This window comes from Pipistrellus hanaki (genome assembly GCF_964339955.1).
Source record: "Pipistrellus hanaki genome assembly, chromosome: 2".
Taxonomy (NCBI): domain Eukaryota; kingdom Metazoa; phylum Chordata; class Mammalia; order Chiroptera; family Vespertilionidae; genus Pipistrellus; species Pipistrellus hanaki.
The window spans coordinates 3158728-3180438 of record NC_140504.1 but is presented as its reverse complement, the minus strand read 5'-3'; the positions used below and the strand labels follow the sequence as shown (position 1 = coordinate 3180438).

Here is a 21711-nt window from a genome sequence, read left to right as displayed (position 1 = left end):
TGTGGCAGAAGCAATTCCGTTTCCTGGAAGCGGAGCTGAGCTGGCCTGGAAGAACTGGAGGGTTCCTGCTGAGTCAGCGGCACGAGAGGGCGAGAGCCTGGAGGGGGACGCGAGGAGAGTGTGCTGGGGGCGCTGGGAACCCATGGATGGGCTCGCCCCAAGGACGAGGGTCGGAGTCTACAGCCCACAGCTGCAGGTGTGCATCTCCCGCTGTGTCCCAGGAGGCAGCGAGGCAGACAGAAGCCACGCACGTTCTCCTGGAGATTTCCCGCTCCCGTGAGTAGATCCCCTCAGGGGGGGGAGAAGGAGCACAAAGCTTGTCCTCTGAGATATCTGGTCTACCCTCCACTCATTCGACAAACTTTCTTTGGGAACTTCCCACGGGCCAGCACCGCTCTGGGCCCGGGGTCCGAGGATGCTCAGGATCCCCTGGGAGCCCAGCGCGGGCTCATGTCCCCCGGGGGCGGGGGGGGGGGGGGAGCACACGTGTGCTTCTGCGGAGGGCGATGCGTGTGCTTTGAGGAGAAGTGAAGCAGAGCGCGCCGTGGCAGGTGGAGGCATCAGGAATCCATAGATGACAATGGACTCCCCGGGCTTCCCTGTCGTGGCACCGCCACTGGTAAACCTTCACCAGAACCAGCCGAGGTCCTGGGGCTGATCCTCTGCACCTGCCGGTGACACCAACAACAGCCCCATCGCCGCAGAAACCATCCCAGAGGTCTGCTCCCCTCTGCAGGAGTGATGGCCTAGCTCTGCTTGCTACAAGCATCCGGCAGCTGCTCGCCACCCTGTTTGCACAGACAGACACACGGCAGCCTCACACGTCAGGGCCCCGAGAGCAGGGCCTGCTGGGAGCCGGCCCACCGCTCTGCGCCCGCAGAGCCCGCCCGGGGCCTCCGTCCCCGTGTGGCCGCGCAGCCAGGCACACAGACACGGTCAGCGGGCGTGGTGTAGCTATTTTTAGAAAGAGTGCCCGTCTTCTGGGTCCCCCTGGGGGCACGTCCACCTGTGGTTATCTCTGGCCGGGTGCTGGCCTTATAAAGGCACGCACATGCCCTCGCCACTCAAGCGGAAGGAATTCGGGCATGTGGCCCGCCGCTGACATAATCCTCTCGGTTTAGGGACGGCGGAGTTCGGCTCCGCTCTCTGAGGCTGGCAGCGCTGGTCCCCGTGCTTAAATGTCAGCGATCCCGGCTCAGGCTGGAGGCCGGGGTCCTGCCATTGAGGCCCGCAGAGCACGCTCTGGGAAGCTGCTTACGGATTCACAGCCGAAGGGGGAGCTGGAGGCAGGCGGCCTGAGAGGCCACCGCCCAGGGCAGCGTGCAGACGGCTGTCAGGAACACAGAACGGTTTCCCTCCCAAGGCTAAGTGCAAAGGCCTCCGAGGCCCGGGCAGAGAGAGGGCAGGAGGAGATGGGGCTGGAGGAGTGTATTTTCCTAACTCATCTCCGGGGTTCCCCCTCTTTCCTCCAAGACTCCCCTTCCATGCAAAGTTTCTTCTTCTCTTCACTCTGACGTCCGTGACGCCCTTCAACATCCCAATCCTGGATCACAGCCTCTGCCTCTTCTCCCCTGGGCATGAGCCAGCGCCGCTGCTCTTGGCAGAAGGCTGTGAAGACCACGAGCGCTGCAGAGAACCCAGGGGAAGTTTATTAAAACTACAAAGAGCACCAGGAATGCAGGTTTCCGAAGTGTAGGTTCCTGGTGCTAAGATGACAGCCCACCAGTGAGCGGGGTCCCTGATCCCCTCTCCCTCCCCGGCCAGTGTTCTCAGCCCTGGATCCTGCGGGCCTGCATCCCCACCCACGTCCCGTCAATACAACCATCACCTCCTCTGAGAACCGAGGCAGGAAGGATGGCTTCTTACCCACATGCACACCTCCTCTGCCCCTAGAGAGGCCCTCTCCCGTCCCCTCCTGCCCCCCCCCCCCCCGCCCTGTGCTGGTCCCACCCCAGGCGCCCCTGGGCTCTGCAGGACACCTCGGCACACATCCCCCTGAGGCACCGGTCTGTGGGTAAGCATGACATCCAGGCCAAAGCAATCCCCACCCACAGCAGCTCCCCGTGTTCCCCAGAGCCACCCGGTACCCGGTGAGACGTGACACATGGAATCCAGCAAGACCTCGACCCCTTAAACACGGCCAGCTCTCCGGCCAAGAACTTCAGGTCTACTTCCCTGCGCACTCAGCCACACCTCCACACGCTCTCCTGGTTATCCCGGCCTTCACCTGCAGGACACGGCCAGGCCACACCTAGAAGGAGGAGCACAGCTTGTGAGTATGTGGAAGTCAGCTCCTGTACTGTACTTCATTACTGTAACGTTTCCCATACACGCGGCACATCTATTTTTTGCAGTATTTCCATTTTTTAAAAAAAAGTTAAATGAGTGTTGACATGCCAAAGCACACGCTTGGGTTTGTGGGTGAATGTATGTATAACTCCTTCACATGAACTTGCCCGTGGACACGTAGCAGGTCACCGTCGCTAAAGAGTCGGAGTCCACGGAAGAGAGGCGGTCCCAAAAACGTGGCTGTGTGGTTGCCGTAGTAATCGATGCCTTCTGGAACAAACCCACCCGGGCTAATTACAGCCTTCTATTTTTAAGCCTGTGCAGCCTCCTCCCGCTCCCCAGCACGGCCCGCACGACCCCAGCAATAAAATACTCCTCTGCTGCATGCACAGCCCTGCGTGGGTCTCAGAATGACTGTCTCCAGCCAGCCCCGCGGCACGGGAGGGGCGGCTCGGGCTCCCTGAGCCGGGACTGAGTGCAGGGTCCGAGGGCCAAGCAGACCCTGCCTGCCAAAGAGCTCAACCGCTCCCCCGGCTCCCGGGCAGCTGCCACCTTGTGAGCACCAGGCCTGGGGTCCCGGCTCCCAAGGAGGCCCGAGCCGGCTGCCCACCCCTCCCGGAGGCCCACCTGACGGTCAGCCCTGCGCCTGAGGGGCTATCAGGGCCGAATACAAGGAGAAGAGCCGGTCGGTCCTCTCCTCTCTGGCCCCACAGACAGCCAGGGTCCTGCTCACTCCACCGAGGGCCTGTCCTCCCGGGCCGGATGGATGAACTGGAAACAGACCAAGACACCCAGTGAGGACGAGGAAGGCCTGCCAGCCAGGCGCGCACCGGGAGCCGCACCGTCCCCTGCTGTGTCCCGGGTCAGGCTGTCCTCACCCAACAAAGGGCCGCACACCGAAGTCCCGAGCAGAACGGCAGCCTCTCTCCGTCCTGGTGGCCAGAAGGCAGGTGAGGGGTCCGAGCAGGGAGGGGACTCACGCGGTGAGAAACTGAGACGTAAGCATATGAGGATGACGCTGGAAATCAGAAGCACTGGTCAGTGGCTGCTGCCTAACAAACAGCCCCTGGTGTTGCTGCTGATCCCCAAGCTTCAGGGGGACCTGCTGGGCTGATGGGGGCTCTGTTTGGGTTCTTGTCTCGTCCCCTCGTTCTTTCCGGGCGTGAGGGAGGCGAGGAGCACCACCCAGGCCCCGTGAAGCTTCTGCTCGCACCCCGGCTGCTAACATCCAGCCGGCCAAAGCCAGCCGCCTGCGGACACAACACCAGGGCACAGTTGTCCACAGAGGGGCAAGCTGAGCTACACCCCAGTGACCGGTGTGGGGCAGGGACAGGGGAGCAGCAGAGACAGAGTCCTCGGGGAAACAAAACCATGAGCAGCACCTTCCAGAAAAGTCACAAGTGCTGCCTGGATGAAAGTCCAGGAGAGAGAGACCCTGAGGGAAAGGCTTTAGTAAGATTCTCCTAACATCATGGTGTCTTGCAAAAATGACGTTTATTTCTAACTACACTGTGCAACGTGTGGTGAGTCCCGTGGACAGAATGTGCGTTTAGTAAGAAAAGCTCTAACTCAAGTCAGAGACGCAGGAGCGGGGCTGGTGCGGGGCAGGGGCGGCTGCCAGCAGGAAACTGGGCCCAGCGGGCGGACGTGGGAGAGTGCTAGTAAACGGCCAGGACTTGAGACAGGAGATGACACAGGTCGCTTTCAGACGCACAGAGGACAGACCCCTGGGGCTCGGCAGAGGGTGCTGGGGATGTGGGTGACGGTGATGGCGATGGGGCCTGAAGATTGCAAGAAATTCACAAACTTTCCAACTCAGAGGCCGGCCCACACCAAACCTCTGCTTCACACCGGGGGGACCCGAGGCCCAGAGAGACCACGGGAAGGGACATCCAGAACCCACGCCCACAGAGAAACTCCCCCCCCCCCCACACACACACACACCACTGCCCTCTCCAGCCCCAGCTGGAGCACCCCGCCTTCCTGGCAGCACTCCAGTTCCCCCATGAAACACAGCTCCGCTGCCGGGATGGCCTTTCCCAGGGGGATGCGTGCAGGGGGGGAAGGGGGCAGCGAGCAATGGGGGGCAGTGAGCTGGGGACACAGCAGAGGGAGCACGGCCAGAGGTCAGGACCCGGAGGCTCATCCCCACGTTTGCTGCTGTGTGCTCGCCCAGGTGCTTGCTCCGTGACCCCAAACCCAGAGACTCGCCGTCCTTCCCCGGGGAGCAGGGTGTGGCCATGGCCCCTCGTGTCCCGTCCGGAGCCTTAAGGGGTGAGTTATGGGCCTTCCCACGGGGCCTCTAATGAGGGGACCGGCGGCCGGTTCATCAGCGGAGCCGTTGCTCTGCCTCCGCCTGCGGAGCCCCGGAGCCTCTCACCCCGGTCTGGGAGACCCCTTGCTGCCTCCCGCAATCTCCGGAGCAGCTCAGAGGCATTGCTTCCCGAAAGTAGCCGGGGTGCCCCTGCGTCTGAGGTGTGGCCTCACCAAGGGTCACACATTTGAGATTTAACCCTCTTTCTTTTTCATATAAGATCCTACTTTTTTTGTTTTGTTTTGTTTTGTTTTTTTTTTTTTTACTGATTTAATAAAGGTTTATTTTTCAAAATGTACAGCTGGTGAGATCTACTGTTCACGCATCTTCTCCGGCAGCGGGGGCATCCCCGCCTTTGGTGTTTCCGGTGTAAATCACCTGGGCTCTGTGCTTTGAGACCAGTTGAATAAGTCCTTTGCTGAGGAGCTCCTGAAGGGCGGCCCTGGCCAAGGAGCCGCGGATCTTCAGCCGCTCGGAGACCACCGCTGGGGTGATGAGCTTGTAGTTGGGAACTTCCTTACAGAGCTTCTCGTACGTGGCTTTGTCAAACAAGACCAGGTTATTGAGCTTGTCCCGAACTTTGCCTTTGGACCACTTCTTCTTTTTGGCCTTGCCCCCAGACTTGTTCACAGGGTCTTTGTCTTTCTTGGCCGACTTTCCAGCATCTTTCTTCTTCTTGTCGTCCTTGGGCGGCATGGCGGGGGTCGGAGAGCACAGAGACGCTGCTGCCTCGCCAAGATCTGTTGTGTTTTTTTTAAAATATATTTTATTGACTTTTTACAGAGAGGAAGAGAGGGACAGAGAGCCAGAAACATCAATGAGAGAGACACATCGATCAGCTGCCTCCTGCACACACACACACACACCCCCCCCCGGGGTTGCGCCCACAACCACAGTACATGCCCTTGACTGGAATCGAACCTGGGACCCTTCAGTCCGCTCTATCCACTGAGCCAAACCGGTTTCAGCCTTACCTAGATTTTAATCCTCACTCAAGGATGTTTTCCCCATTGGTTTTTAGAGAGTGAAGAGAAGGAGGGCTAGGGAGGGAGGCAGGGAGGGAGGGAAGAAGGAAGAGAGAAACATTGATGTGAGAGACACACAACTGGTTGCCTTCCACACAGACCCCAACCAAGCCGGTGATTGAACTGCAACCCAGGTACATGCCCTTGACTGGGAATCAAACCTGCTACCCTTAGGTGCACGGCCAGTGCTCTAACCATTGAGCAACAGGCCAGGGCTCCCTACTTTTTATTTAAGATAATCCTATATAACAGAAGGGTAAAATGCAACTTGACCCTAATGGCAGAATGACCAGAGTGACCACACAACCAGTCGCTGTGAGGTGCACTGACCACCTCTCAATCTCTCCCCATGACCGGCAGGCTCCCATCACCCAAAGGTGAACAAGGAACCGGGGGTGGGTGGCAGAGGGTCGCAGGGCCAACTGCCGGCAGGTGGGGAAGGTGGCCCTGATTGCAGGCCAGGCCTAGGGACCGTACTGTGCACGAATTTCATGCACCGGGCCTTTAGCTTACATAAAGTGGGGTGAACTGACCTTAAGGGCACCATTCAGGGAGCTGTGCCCAATGGGGAGACCTGTGTGAGTCTAGCACCTGTGGTAACTGAAGGTTTTCATCACCCGGAGCTTACTCCAACCATTCCTGCTCAGTCCCCCCACCCTCACCCCCAGAGAGAACCACGGCTGAGGTTTGTCTCAACACAGCTCGTCTGACGTGTTCTAGAAGCTGAGATACAGGACCAAGTAGCATGCGTCCTTGTGTCCGGCTTGTTCCACTCAACACGCTGCTTGTAAGAGGCACGTGGGTCCCGCGGTCAGGAGTCTGTCTCTTCTGTGGCCGAGGTGTGTTCCCCTGAATGAACACATCACCGTGTCCTCACCCACTCTCCGCGGACAGAACCCGGGCTGTTTCCCTGGTCAGACAATAAGACTGAAGCTGTTATGAAGACCCTTGTACCAGTGTTTCAGTGGACGTGTTTTTATTTCTCACCAGTAAAAGATACGTAGAAGTGGAACTGCTTGGTCCTAGGGACGGTGAATGTTTAATAAGAAGTTGGCATTTTCTCGAAGCGACCCTAACGCGTCATCCTCCCATGCATCTGAGCTGCGACTACACTCTCACCCCTGCTGGTGTCCACCCTCCTGCGGCCCAGGAGAATCTCCTCATGGTCTGAGGGGCATGTTACTGATGCTGGTGATACCAGACGTTTTCTGATGAGCTTATTGGCCACTAATGCCTCCTTTCCGGAGTGTATGCTCAAACACCTGGCCCTCTTTTTAATTGGGTTGCTCATCGTCTTGGATTGTAAGTTCTTTTTCTAGAACTTTCTTCATCTGTAAGTTTTATAGTTTTGGGTCTTTATGTTCAGGTCAAGGATCCATTGCAGGGTGCCTTCTGCACATGGTGTGACATAGGAGTGAGGCTCACTTTCCGTATGTGGATGTCTAGTTGCTTCAGAATCTACTGGAAAGACCATCAGTCCCTGTTGTTACCTTGGCGCCTTTGTTAAGAAAATTGGGTCTCTGAATGGTCTGCCTCAAAACAAGAAAAGTTCTATTGGGACGGTATGCACAAATTACCTAAAAGATGGGGGAAATGTGTAGCTAGCGATGGACACTACTTTGAATAAAGCACTTCTGACGTTCCTCTTGAAATTACCGTGTTTCTTTGATGACAGAATCCACATTACTAACCGGTACACCTGGTATAAGTGTGGGCCTATTTCCGGACCCGACATTCCAGTCCTATCCTCTCCCTCTCTGTCCAAACAGTCTCACTGCTCTGTATTTACAGCAAATCCTGAAATCAAGTAGAATAATTTTCTAACTTTATTCTTTTTCAAAATTGTTTTGTTTGTCCTATGACATTTCTATAAAATTTTTAGGATGACCCTGTTAAATTCTACAGATAAACATGTGGAGTTTTGACTGGGAATGTGTTGAGTATATAGATTAGGGGAGAAAAAATATCCTATCAATTGTGGACATTTCAATCCATACCCATATTCTGAGGCTCCATGTGAATTCCGTTTTCATCACCTCTCCATTTATTTAAGTCTCCCTGATTTCTCTCATGAACCTCTTTTCATTTTTAATGTAAAGTCTTGCACGATATTGTCCTAAATTTGTCTCTGCATTTCAAAATGTTTATGAAACTTAAAGCATACCATACAATAGTTATTACCAATTATTTGTTCCTGGTATGTGAATACTGAAATTCAAGTCTCATATAACTTTCAAACATGAAATATATTTCTTTGATGTTTTTCAACCATTTGACATGTAAAGGACACTCTTAGCTGGGTGGGCCACGCAGCACCGGGAGGCTGGTGCCACTGCCGACACCCCTGGCAACGAGCAGGAGCCCAGGCCAAAGGCTCGCTGCTCTTCCAGGGCTTCTGTGCCAGAGGACCACCACTGGGGGCTGTGCCAGGGCTTCTGTGCCCGAGAGCCACCACCGAGGGCTCTTCCAGGGCTTCTGTGCCCGAGGGCCACCACCCAGGGGGGCTGTGCCAGGGCTTCTGTGCCCGAGGGCTGCCAACGGGGGCTGTGCCAGGGCCTGCTACAGCCTCAAACGGGGAAATGCAAGCAACAGCAGCAGAGGACACAAGCTGGAATGGCTCAGGAAGACAAAAGACGGGCTTCCCTGATCATCACCAAACCGTAACAAATCTCATTTCTCCTTGCAGCGCTTCCCTTGGTTCAGAGTCCTACAGGGCCTCCCTCTCAGTGCAGAGGCCTGGCCCGGGCCCTGTCACAGGAAGAGACTGAGCGGCCACTCACCTGGGTGGTTGCACACGGAGTTGGAGTTGGGGCTGATGGGAGAGACCAGAGGGGAGACTGTCCCGTGAAGGGTCACCCGCTGTCACACACTTGGCAGACACCACTGGGGAGAGTCGGAGCCAGGACAGGAGTTACTTATTTTGAGAATCCTGAATGCACAAAATCATGGGTTGATCCTGATCAACCATCAACATCGACTGCAAGGCCAGACTGCTTCGGAAAGAGGACAATGCTCTGCGTTTGACCCTGGAAGGCAGAAGGGGCAGATGTCCCGGCGGGAGAAAGAATGGGGCGGAGAGGACAGACGGGCACAAGCCCACCCTGACCCTGCGGAGCCTCCAGGACGCTGTTTCAGTTCCTGAGCATGGAAGTCAGGGAGAAACCTGTCCGGCACGTCCAAGGTCCGAGCGGCCCGCCAAGCAGAGCCTTAGGCGCCTCAGTGCGGCTCCTCAGGCCAGACAACCGGCATCTGTCACCGCTCACCTGCCGGGGCAGAGCTCAGGCCCCCGCTAATGGAGTCACCGCTCTGCCTTCCAGCTCCGCCCGCAGGGGCACAGCTGGGGCGGTCTCAGCTGTAGATGGTGCCGTGATCTCAACGTCAAGGTCATCCCAGGGCTGGCGAGAGGCCAGGAGCAGCGGAGACCGCCCCTCTCGGCGGGTCCTCTTGAACAAGCGGCTGAAGCACTGGGTTTCTCCGTGGGCAGGGCGGGCAGGTCAGTGACCCGTCTCTGCCGACACGGGAACGGCCCGGCGCCTGGTTCTCATGCAGCGTCTGAGCGCCGGGCCAGGGGATGCTGAGGCCGCAGGACCCGACTCCCCTGAGCGGCCAGGGTCTAGGTGACCTCCAGCCTCTGGTGTCTAAAACGCCATCTCATTCTCCATCATTTGCCTCCGTAAGAACCAAAATCGTGCCATCCCCCGCTTTCTCGCCTTCAATCCATTCGTTTGTATCAAACGCTGTTTGACATCCCCACTCAGAGGCCCTGAGAGTCCTTAGCACTCACAGTTGTCAGACTGAGAGCAGGGCTCCCTGGGAACCTGCTGTCCCTTTAACGGCCCCAGCCCCGGCCAACACACCGCCAAGACGGCCGCCATGAGCAGGAGGACGCCCAGGTCCACGGGCAGTGCCGTCAGACAGGCCCCTGCAGTCCTCCTCCATCAGCCCCGTGAAAACCATCCTTTCTAGAACATTCACATGCCACGCATCACATCCGAGCAAAGGGAAGGGCAGCACACAGAGTTCGAACGCAGACGTGGGCATGTGCACGGCAAAGCCAAGTCCAATGTTAGCACCAGGGGACCCCGGAAGAAGTGACCTCGGAGCAGTCCGTTTCCTCAGACACAGTGCTCACCGCCCCCGGCCACGCGGGCAGCGGCGGACAGGGCGCGGTCAGCGGCGCGGGCTCTCCCCTGCACCACGCCCCGTCCTGCCAGTCCTCACGCCTGGCCTGTGAGCTGTAAACCCCGGCGTGGGCACCAGTTGCTCCTCCGGGGCGGAAAGACGAGGGGGGCTGCCAGGATGAGGAAGGATCTGAGCCGATGCTGGAGCCGGAGACGCAGCCACCACAGCGCAGGCCTCGCCGACAGGTCAGCTGCTCACACCAGCCGCCCGGAGACGCCGTCTGGGGGAGACCGAGGGGGGGGGCACTCCGGGGACAGAGCTCCCGGCAGGCGCACATCCACGCGTTCCCAAGAGGACGGGAAGGAAGGAGACGGGGAGCCTCACTGCTGGCACCTGGTGCTCTCTCCTCTCTCGGAGGCTGTTTTATAACGTGTGTGACGCCATCGAAGCTGTGAGTTGTAATCATTACACAGAGGCTGCAGGAAAGCACTTGGAAATGCTCAGACTCAGGTGGCCACACGCTCCTCGGCCTCCTGGGCGGGCTGGGTGCGGGCGCAGCATCCGGAGGGGCTTCATCCCGGAGGAGCCTCGTCCTGGTGGCGGACAGCGTCCCACCGGCCCGGGCACGGCAGCTCCATCGGCACCACTTCCTCCTCCCGCAGCAAAGGCCTGGTGCATCCCGGGATGGCAGTGGCACCCGACGGCAGTGGAGCCCGATGGCAGTGGTGTCTGATGGCGGGGGTGCCTGATGGCGGGGGCGCCCGATGGCAGTGGAGCCTGATGGCAGTGGCACCCGATGGCAGTGGTGCCCGATGGCGGTGGCGCCCGATGGCAGTGGCACCCGATGGCAGTGGCACCCGACGGCAGTGGTGCCCGATGGCGGTGGCGCCCGATGGCGGTGGCGCCCGATGGCAGTGGCACCTGATGGCAGTGGCACCTGATGGCAGTGGCGCCCCATGGCAGTACCAGAAGGCGAGTCCTTGGAGCATTGCGGCCCCCTCACTGCTCTGAAGCGGCAGGTCCACGTTCCGCTGCCCGCGGCAGGAAGCACGCATGCCGGCCTGACACCCTTACGTGCGATCCCCACCCCTCTCTGCCGCCTTCCCCAAGTCCGCACCGAGGACACGCTGAGAGCGCGAGAACCCGAAGCCCAGATGTGATCCCCGAGTGGGAACCAAACCAGCAGCCTCTGCACAGGACGCTCCTCGCCAAGCCCCTCCAGCCAGACTCCACCTCAACGGACCTGCCCTCAGGATGGGAAACTGGGGAAAGTCAGTTTTGGGGTAACCACCCAGGAGCTGGAGAAGCTAGCTGTGTGCTGTAACCCGTGGGGCTCCCGATCCCCAGTTGTTAGGTATTTGTGTGTTTAAAGAAAATCTAAGGTAAGAAATTGGAAGAAATTAACAATGACAAATACCTGTGCTCTCCAGGTTCAGGTGAATATTATCCCAAACAGCTCTGATGCCCACACACGGTGGTTCTTCACCGGTTCCTGCCACGGCAGCTGCCGTCTGGGGCTTGGCTGTGCAGGACGCCGGAGAGAAAGACACACACACACCAGCGGCCACTTACCTCCTGCCGCGGCCACAGGAACACATGGTGCGTTAGCCCAGCGGCCGGACACGCGGCCAGTGCGGGCAGCCAGTGCCGTCCCCGGAGCCCCATGGACGCCGACAGGGACACGATGCACCAGAGGGATGGCCGAGGAGGAGGAAGCGTCTTAGGGTTCTCCTTGCTCTGTGTGTTCCCTCGTGTTCCCCAGGAAACACGCCTGGGGGAATGCGGCTGGGGAACAGGACTTCTGCTCTCTTCCCAGCAGGGTTCTAAGAAATCTGAATGTGGTCTCAGTACCCCGTCAGCTTCACCCAATCCTAACCTCTACAATTCACTTTCTCCATTGTGTATCTAAAATGAACCGCTTCACAAGTGAATGCCAAGTGAGGACTGAGCCTGCGTTCTCAGAGTGGCGGGCAGGCCTGGGGAGCCGGCCACGGACCTGGGAGAAACCTGGCATTCGCCATCTCACCTGTGAACACGGCCATTTCCGTATACCGCTGGTGGCGCAAGTTTAACACACGGGTCCCAGAGAAGAGGGCCCAGCGGCAAACCCAAGGTCACCCTGCGGCTTACAGAATGGCTGCAGCCTCAATGACCTGTACTCACAGTCTAAACTCGCTCAATAAAAGCAAGCCTAGGCTGGTGGAGAACCATGTGCCACTGACCCGGGTAAAATGTTAGACCCTAGGAAAAAGCTAACGGGAGTTTCTGCTTACATGTGGCGAGAGTAAGCATTGTATGCGGCCAACCTCAAGGTCACAGAGTGACCCTTTTTAAGTGTTTGCCTTCTGAAAGCCACCTTAATAGATACTTGGCAGGGTAACTTACAGAAGGAGAAGACACTAGGTGAGAAATTAATTCACTGGAGCAGAATTCCAGCACTCTGCCCATGAAGCTCATGACATGCTTAGAAGAGGGTCGGGAGGAGGACAGACAGGACGTGTGTCCCTATGGCTTCAAGCAGGACAGCCTGTGAGCCATCGCCTCCCCTCACATCCATCCCAACAGGGGTCTGTCAGCAACGTGCGCCCGAGGCCGGGAACCACGTCACCGATCCTGCAGAAAGCCAACTTGAAAAATGAAAATGATCCGTTAAACCTCCAATTCTTCCGAGAGTTTTGAAGCCTGGGTCGATGTAACTATTGTCCTTTTACATGTGACTGACCTGATGCTCCGTGTACCGACCAGACCATTACCTGCGCCAGGTGAATTGCATAGGAAGGTTTTTACTGTGTTCACATTGCTCTGAAATTAATTTTTAAAAAGCATAGTAAAGAGTCTGAGGACAAATTATTCAACTGTTTATCATACATAAGACCGCATGACTATAATACAAAGGGGATTCTTTTCATTTAACGTTACAATATACACAGCAAGTCCGGACCAGATCTTACAATCTGCACACAGGTATTTAACCTTTTCCATGCTGTTTATGTTTACAATGCACAGAAGTCCTGTAACCAAACCGTGTAGGAAAGCACACAAAACTGGACTGTAACGTAACACAGTGTGCAGAAGCACTGGGTTGTATGACTTCCTTTATGTGAGTAGCGGTTTAAAAACTACTTTCGTTTTTTGGTGCTTTTTTAAGATGTGGCAACCAGCACAGAAAAAAATGACCTGACCCATATGGTATCATCACCTTATATTCCTAAACAGCAGTAACTACTGAGTTCCTTTTGATATTGCTATACTCAAGATGATATCCTTTTATTCACTGTAAACCTTTATGAACTACCAAGTTCAAAAATCATCCACAGGCGTGACATTTAATTACAAAATAAATATGGATTTCCTGATTAACAAAAAAAAGAATTTTGTGTGGTGCACAGAAACGGATTACCTCCACGTTTCCATTCAGTCACGGAGCTCTCAGCCTCTCTCTCAGCACTGTTTACACGTGAAAACCTGTGTCTGCTCGAAAGCGCTGGCCCAGGCAGCCCCATGGGGTCGACCAATAAGAAGTGACTGGTGTTCTGCTGAGTTGTTTGAACAGGGTTATCGGCAGAGGTAGATTACTGCTTCTCTCCTAGGCTTCTTTTGATCCCGGACAGTAAGTGACTCATCTTCATTCTCCCCAGTCAACCGCTCAATGGTGTGACACTCTACCACTGGTCTATTTAAAATGGGAACACAGATTTAGCAACTGCCGGCCTGCGCCACGTTAAGGCAGCGTCACCTCGAGCCCAGGCCCTGCCCACGCCAGCCGCTCGCGCCGGGCCAGGTGCGGGGCCTCGCTCTGCTCGCGCTCACTCGGGACCTGTTGGTGCCACCCAGGGCTTACGTGTAGGTTAATCAGGAATACAAGAATCAACTGCTGGCTCCACCGCTTCTGGATCCAGTGTCCCTCTCCCTTCAGAAGCCTGAACACGTTAGAATGTAATAGGTGTTGTAGTCTTGAATTAGATGTCAATCTATTATGTTCAGTACACAGATTGCTGTAAATGTATTGGCTATGGGTTCAACAGTTCCAGTTTTGTTTAAGCAATAGTACAGCCATAATTTTCAACTGACATTTAAAAATGGTCTAGTTACACCTTGTGTCAAAGTGCAGAACTGCTACATTATTGGTTACAGACATCTATGTGCTATAAAAACAGCTTTGGTACAATAAATTATCAAAAAAGAAAATAAATTTTTGTAAAATTCACAGCATAATTGTGAGGCAAAAAAGCAGTCACATAAAATTCTGCATTTTTAAAAAATGTTCAGGATGAACAGAAGACATCGTTGTGCAGAAGAAATGGTGGCGATACCACGTGCCAAGAAAAAGCAAAAGAAAAGTAAAAAGCAGGAAGGGACACAGCTGTAGCTATTTCCATCAAAGCAAACCACTACCTCTGTGACCTTCAACCAATAAGGAAGTCAGCTTTATGACACACGCAAAGTGACCTTGCAATACCTTACAATTAGTGGGTCACAAAAGTCTATTTAAAAGAAAGGCCTCTTGAATTACCCATTCTCTGTGTTTTCAGCATTAAGGACTGTCTGCGAAAGCATGTCCAAAGTGATTGCATCTGAAATGGTAGGCTCTTCTCGTTTCGAGTCCAAATCCATAAGGCCAAAGGTTATCCCAAAGACCACCACTCAGACCTCCCCAGGACTGGCCGCGACTGACCCGTTGATTGCTTCTCAGTGCACCTTGGTTGGGAGACCAGTCACGTCCGCTCCTCGCTGCGGCCTCTCCCACGGGAGACCCACAGGATCCCATGTGATTGCTGCTTTGCTCCTCAGTAGGTTCAGACAGGAGAGCGCTGATCCCCGCCACTGAGCATGCTCACTGTGCCTGACCTCCGGACCACCGGCCCTCCGCGCTGCAGGTGGTTTGTGAGCTGGAGCTCCCTCTTCCTGACAGAACTGCATCTCCGTGCCCACGTGTGTTTAGAGGACTGAACAACCCACCCCCCACCCACAACAAAACAAAAACAAAACAAAACAGGGAAAAAAACACCCTTGTGGGGCCCTTTATGCAAATTAGGTGCAGTGCCTTTTTATTTTAAAATTAGTTGGCAAATGACCAAGACCAACATCTGAACATGAACTTCTGTGGAATAGAAAGACAAAAAAACCCACTACGACTGGGATGGGCAAGGTGAAGTGGGGGAGGCAAAAAGAGGACACCTCGGAGCTGTCCAAAAGGTGGGTTTGGACATGGCCCCTTTAAAAACTTCACTGTCCCTTTGCGATCTTTTCAAGTTAAAAAAAAAGTCAGCTTTGCCCTCTCGTAGCGGTTCAGTGTGTTAATCTCCTTCTGATTCAAGCAGCTTTGCACTTTGTTTTTTTTTGTTTTTGTTTTTTTGGAAAAAAACACCACTTCTATAAAAACACACAAGAAACAAACTCAAGTTTCAATTTAGTCACGAGCTAGCTACAGGACTCTGTTGCACACAAACTCCTGTCATGGGGGACTCTTCTCTGTCGGCCCCCTGCCTCATTGTCAGAGGTCCCTCAGTCATGTAATGTGCAGGACCTGTGTTAGCGGAAAATTGGTATGTTGGATGTCCAGCTATGCCAGTCTCTTGGCGGGGATTGGAGTAGACGGTTAAATTAACGTCCATAGCTCCATTCTGTCCAAAGTCCAAGGTATTAGCAGCCACTGGGCGGTTCTGGTAGGCCTGGTTGCCTTGGTTACCAGTAGAGGAGGAAGAGGTGGAGGAAGAAGTAGTTGAGGAAGACAGAGATGTCATGGAGTGGTGACTATGGCCAACCTCCATAGAATCCTGGGTAGAGGAGCTATTCGTTGGAGAATTGTAGACCCTTGGCCTGGTCCGGTTACCCAAGGCTTGTTGTCCATGGTGGTGGTGGTGGTGGTGGTGGTGGTGGTGGTGATGGGAACTGTTTCCATGGTGATGATGCAATGCATTCTGTTGAGGGGCTACATGAAAGGTCGTTTCTTGAACAGGATGAGTTTCGACAGTGACCTGTGTAGGAGCTTCAGTGCCTGACCAGCCGAGAGGAGCAGGGAACTGCTGACGCACCTGGAAGAACGGATGTTTGGGTTTAGGCCGAGTACTTTTCAGAGTTTTAATCTTCAGTCAAAAGCTACAGCACTAGCATTTACATCAACGACAGGAAGGTTTTGAAACTTAAGTTAGTTCTATAATGCAAAATCCCAAACATGTTCAAGAGAACAAAATATTTAATTATGAAAGCTACAATTTTTAGCAAGTTATACCCATAAATAGACTCATGTGTTTCACAGGCCACTCTTTTCCCTTGGAAGTACCTTCTATGCCAAGGACAAGTGAATTCTTTTCTGGAAAGAGATAGCTAAGTAAATATTTGAGGAAGTCCGAAAGGAATTCTTTACTTTCCTCCTAAAGCCCTTCTCTCCATCCTCTGTTCCAGTATAAGCACTGCTGTCCATTCACCGCTCAGCCATTCCTCCATCCAAACCAACAGCAATATTATTAACGGTATCTTCAGACTAGATCCCACACCTGGACACTTTCTTCCTCTCCATCCCAGGCCACTGCCATCTCTTGCCTAAAAATTATACAACAGCCTCCTCAATCAACTTCCACCTTCCATCCTTGCCTTCTTTCAATTTATTCTCCAAAAAGCCAAAAAAATCTTTTTAGAAACACAAATCCAAATTAGGCAAGTAAAAGAAATAAAAGGCATTCAAATTGGAAAGGATAGTACAAAACTATCACTATTTGCAAATGACATATACATAAAATTCTAGGCATAAAAAACTGATAGACTAAACAAATTCAGCTAGGATGAACAAAATCAATACACAAAAATCTATTGCATTTCTATACACTAATAATGAATTATCAGAGGCATAAAGAAAATAATCCTATTAATAACTGCATCTAAAAGAATAAAATAGCCCTGGCCAATTAGTTCAGTAGCTTAGAATGTTGTCCCACTATGCCAACATTACAGGTTCGATCCCCATTTAGAGTACGTACAAGTTGTAACCAACCATGAATGCATAAATAAGTAGAACAACAAATTGATGTTTCTCCTCTCTCTAAAATCAATCAATAAAAAATTTTAAAATAAGCCGAAACCGGTTTGGCTCAGTGGTAGAGCGTCGGTCTGCGGACTGAAAAATCCTGGGTTCAATTCCGGTCAAGGGCATGTACATTGGTTGCGGGCACATCCCCAGTAGGGGTGTGCAAGAGGCAGCTGGTTGATGTTTCTCTCTCATCGACATTTCTAGCTCTCTATCCCTCTCTCCTCCTCTCCGTAAAAAATCAATAAAATATATTTAAAAAAATTTTTTTTTTAAAATAAGCATTACACTCCTTGAATTCAAACTAAATTACAAAGATATAGTAATTAAAACCGTATGATAATGGCAATAAAAACAGACACACAATTCAATGAAACACAGAGAGCCTAGATATAAACCCCTGCATATATGATCAATTACCTATGACAAAGGAGCCCAGAATCAACCCTGAGGAAAGGACAGTGTCTCCAATAAATGGTGCTAGGAACACTGGACAGCCACGTGTAAAAGAATGACTTCGACCACTACTGACATCACATACAAAAACTAACTCAGAGTGACGAAGACTTAACAGAAGACTGAAACCATAGCTGGTCCCGAAGAAAAAGGGCAGAGCAACTGACACAGGTCCTGCGATGATTTCTTTAACTGACACCAAAGCACAAGCAACGAGAGAAAAATAAACAAGCGCACCTACATCAAACTGGAAGGAAGCCATCAACAAAATGAAACAAAACCTACCAATCAGGAGAAAATATTTGCACATCTTATACCTGATAGGAGTTAATATCCAAAATATATTAGAAAATAAACAAATAAAAATCTCACAACTTAATAGGAAAATGACAGACAAAAATCCACACCAATCTGATGGGGGGGAAAACAGGTGGAAGATGTGAATTGACATTTTTCCAAAGAGGATATACAGACAGCCAACAGTTAACTGAAAAGATGCTCAACATCATCAATCATGAAAGAAATGATAATCAAAACCACAGGAGATATCACTTCACACAAATAATAGTGTGGTTATTATTTCTTTTTTTTTTTTTAAATATATTTTATTAATTTTGTACAGAGAGGAAGGGAGAGACATAGAGAGCCAGAAACATCGATGAGAGAGTCATCGATCAGCTGCCTCTTGCACACCCCCCACTGGGGATATGCCCGCAACCAAGGTACATGCCCCCGACCGGAACCGAACCCAGGACCTTTCAGTCCCCAAGCCGACGCTCTATCCATTGAGCCAAACCGGTCCCGGCTAGTGTGGTTATTATTTCAAAACAAAACAAAAAACAAGTGATGACGAGAATGTGGAGAAAAGAGAACCCTCGTGCACTGTTCCTAAGAATGTAGACTGGTGCAGCTGCTATGAAAAACAGTACAGAAGTTCCTAAAAAACTAAAAAGAGAACTACGTGTCTTCCTGTGCACTGAAAGGTTGCGAGTTCGAGTCCCAGTTGGGGCATGTGCCTGGAGTGTGGACTCGGTCTCCGGTCAGGGGCATCAGGAGGCAGCCAACTGATGTTTCTCTCTCTCTCTCTGCCCCCCCCCCCTCTCTCCCCCTAATGTCAATAAATTATTCTTTTCTTTAAGAAATAAGAATAAAATAATAAAAATAGAACCACCTTATGATTCAGCAATCCCACTTGTGGGTATTTATGCAAAGAAAACAAAAACACTAACTCAAAAAGATACATGCATTCCCATGTTCACTGTAGCATTATTTGCAATAACCAAGTTACAGAAACAATCTAAGTGTCCATTAATGGATGCATGGATAAAGAAATTGTGGTATATGTAAAATGGAATAGTATTTAGCCATTAAAAATGAGGTTTTGCCTTTTGCAACAGCATGGATGGACCTTAACAGTATTCTGCCTAGTGAAATAAGCCAGGCAAAGAAAGATAAATACTACATAATCTCTCTTGTATGTGGAATCTTAAAAAAAAGAAAGAAAACACACACACACCCAAACCCCTCCTATTCACATATATAGAAAACAGACTGTGGTTGCCAGAGGCGGGGCTGGGGGTGGGAGTGGGGTGGTGGTGAAGGGGCCAGGAGATTCAAAGAAAAATGCAGTTAACAGAAAGCCCAAACCCAATCACTTCACATTTAAAATCTTTTAGTGACTTCTCACGGCACTCAGAAACTAACAGGATAATCTAAAAGCCATCCCATGGTCTGCACAGATCGGGCCAATGCCCACTTCCCCGGCCTTCCCCTCTAGCCATTCTCACTCCTGCTATCAGGGTTCTAACGCACAGGGTCTCCCTCTGTTCTTCCTCCTGGGTAAGGTCTTTCAAATGCCACAGGGCACCTGTGCTTCCTGTTCCTTCTGCCTAGGATGCTCTGATTTCCACCTTCTGCTTGGATGCTTCTTTATCATCATTTCAGTTCCAGAATCTTCCCTGACCCCCTGGCTAATGCCGCCCACTCCTGGGGCAGAGACTGCTGGCTGTCCACCAAGGAGCTCCTCTCTTCTTGAGCACAGACTGCGCTGCATGTAGGAATGGCCGTGTGCCTCCGCTTTAGCCAACGGAAAGTAAGGAAAAGTTTCTCTGTCACGGCCACACAGGGCCACACCATACCTCCCCAGGCCTTCCGCCCGCTGAATGCAACAAGCCACTAGGCCTTAGGGAATGGAGGAGCCAGGACATGAGGAGAGAGCCATGTCACTAAGCTGAATACCTACTCTAGACTGAGACATAGGAGAGAAACTGCATATTCTGAGCTATCATGTATTGGGGCTACTGCTAGCCATTTGCCTAGTTGAACTGATACATCCCCCCCAACAAAGGGCCACTTTCTATTACATTACCTGCCTTCTCTTTGTTTACACAGCCAATGGTGCCTGCCCTGCTTATTCCTCGGAACAGTGTCCTTCATTTCCTGTCTCATTATAGGCTCCAGGAAGGCCAAGCCTGTCTACCCCAGCAGCTGGCACAGACCATTAAGTATTCACTCAACAAAGTGGTCGGAGAACCAAAATTCAAAAATACAATTGAAAACAATCCACTAGAAAAAGAGGCAGAAAGTCCTCAGAAAATACTAATGGTTCATAAACCATGAAGCTACTAAAATTAATTCATAAGAAAAAATAAGCAAAATAAAACTATTCTTCACTAGCATTTTCCATTTCACAGTGACCCAAAGGTAATCACACTGGCTGCTTCTCCAAACTCTGTTCATGGGAAACGAAGCTGGCAAACCTAGAGAGGGCGATTTGGCAACAGCTGTCACATCAAAACACACGCCTCTGACCCAGCAACCTCACAACCAGGAACTGACATCACAAACTGCACATGTGTGGGAGGACATGTGTAGGTTATTTATTACAGCATAACTGGTAGTGGTAAAAAAAAAAAAAAAAAAAAAAAAAAAAAAAAAAGCTGACAAGCTAACTGTCCATTAACAGAGGACTGCAGGGGTGACTTATGGAATATCTAAGCAACAAGATACTGTGTGACTATTTTTTTCTGAAGAAAAAGCTATCTAAAATATCTCTAAAAATATATTAAACAAATATGTAAAACGTGTTAAAAAATGTGAAACTGTATACAATATACAAAAATTAGGTAAAATGCATATATACTTTATGTTTGCATGTCAAAAAATATCCCAACTAATAACATAAATTAGAAATTGATGTCTATAGGACATAAAAGGGAAGACTTCATTCAATCCCCCTTTATATTACTTATTTTAACCATATGAGTATATCAGCTATTCAAAAGGTACGTAAGAGAGGATCTGAGGCCCAGCAGAGGCCGGCCGGTGCTAAGAACAGTAGCCACTGCGTCTCTGATGCGCGAGGTCTCCCCGGGCGGAGCCCAGACCAGGATGGGGAGGGAGCCAGCCCCTCAGTGCCACTGCACTCCCATGGCACACTGAGCCCTCATTGCCAAGCACCACACAGCGGTGCTCAGGGAATCAGCTATTTTACAAAGCAATGTTACCACCACCACATACTTCACCTCAACTTTTAAAAAAGTTATACTTAAATGAGTTTCTCTTCAACAGGTTTAAAAACCAAAAAGGGAAAAAAGGAAAAAAAAAAGGAAAAAAAAGAAAAAGAAAAACCCCCAGAAGAATACAAAACAACGTGGAGCTGAAATCAAACTACAAACTGATTAGAACCCAGGACTACTGGCGCTGAGATCACAGGTGGGCCCACCAATGGTGGCTCAGAGGCTGAGCGTCGACCTCGGAACCAGGAGGTCACGGTTCAATTCCCGGTCAGGGCACAGGCCGGGCTGTGGGCTCCATCCCCAGTGTGGGGCTTGCAGGAGGCAGCCCATCAATGCTTCTCTCTTACTGATGTTTCTCTCTTTCCCTCTCTCTGGGATCAATAACAATATATTAAAAAAAACAAAGAGAAGTTCCTTTCAAAAGTGTTTCAAATAAAAATCACACCTGGGTAGAGTGCAGTCAACAACAAGTAAAACAAGAGACCTTTCAGCAGTGGCTGGTGTGCACCGTAAACGTTAGCTCTATAACCAGGGGATCGCACGGACGTGCCTCTTCAGTTAGAATCCGCACGGGGGGAAGCTGTAACCCTGAGACGTGCCCTTCACGCCACGGGCACTCGGCACCGATGGCCAGGCCGCGTGGGCAGGAGCGCACCAGGGCGGGGCGAGCTCACCTGGGGACTGTGTGTCTCACAGTCCATGGCCTGCACGGCGGCTGAGAAGTGCCCGCCGCTGTGCCGATGCTGGTGCGTGGGGTCCGACCTGGCTCGCCCACTGTTGCTCGTCCCCGAGGACCCACCTGAAGCATTGCAACACAAACCACGGTGAGGACACAGGCAGTTTTGTTCGAGTTTATTGTCTAAAACTAACGTTAACACTAAGTGTGTCACACACAAAATCTGCATTACAAGGAAGTCACTGCATTCCTGATTCAATTCATGCACATCAACCCTGACCTACAAC

General features: G+C 51.8%; 2 protein-coding genes and 1 long non-coding RNA gene across 13 annotated transcripts in view; all 3 read right to left on the bottom strand.

Moving 5' to 3' along the window:
* Positions 1 to 2041: 2041 nt before the first annotated feature.
* On the bottom strand, positions 2042 to 3342 carry LOC311617549. Its single transcript, XR_014794121.1, has 3 exons — positions 3168 to 3342; positions 2917 to 3060; positions 2042 to 2251 (listed from the first exon to the last, which is right to left on the bottom strand). It is a non-coding gene; the product is annotated as an uncharacterized lncRNA (long non-coding RNA).
* Positions 3343 to 4858: 1516 nt separating this feature from the next.
* On the bottom strand, positions 4859 to 5342 carry LOC311616435 (small ribosomal subunit protein eS25-like). The gene has a single exon (XM_084871785.1). The coding sequence runs from the start codon at positions 5297 to 5299 to the stop codon at positions 4922 to 4924; it is 378 nt and encodes a 125-aa protein (XP_084727911.1). The 5' UTR covers positions 5300 to 5342; the 3' UTR covers positions 4859 to 4921.
* Positions 5343 to 12591: 7249 nt separating this feature from the next.
* Positions 12592 to 21711, bottom strand: part of DYRK1A (dual specificity tyrosine phosphorylation regulated kinase 1A) — a 120674-nt gene continuing 111554 nt past the window's right edge. For 10 of the 11 annotated variants that reach the window (XM_084873615.1, XM_084873611.1, XM_084873617.1 and 7 more), the window contains 2 exons: positions 21423 to 21547; positions 12592 to 15785 (listed from right to left, as the gene is read on the bottom strand). In XM_084873615.1, coding sequence (XP_084729741.1) covers positions 15165 to 15785; positions 21423 to 21547 — 746 coding nt within the window. In that variant the 3' untranslated portion in view covers positions 12592 to 15164. The remainder of the gene's footprint in view (positions 15786 to 21422; positions 21548 to 21711) is intronic. The other variant, XM_084873610.1, reaches the window with a different exon arrangement.

What these genes read in the sequence shown, in the direction of transcription:
- LOC311616435 (XM_084871785.1), bottom strand. Translation starts at nt 5,299, where the DNA reads ATGCCGCCCAAGGACGACAAGAAGAAGAAAGATGCTGGAAAGTCGGCC.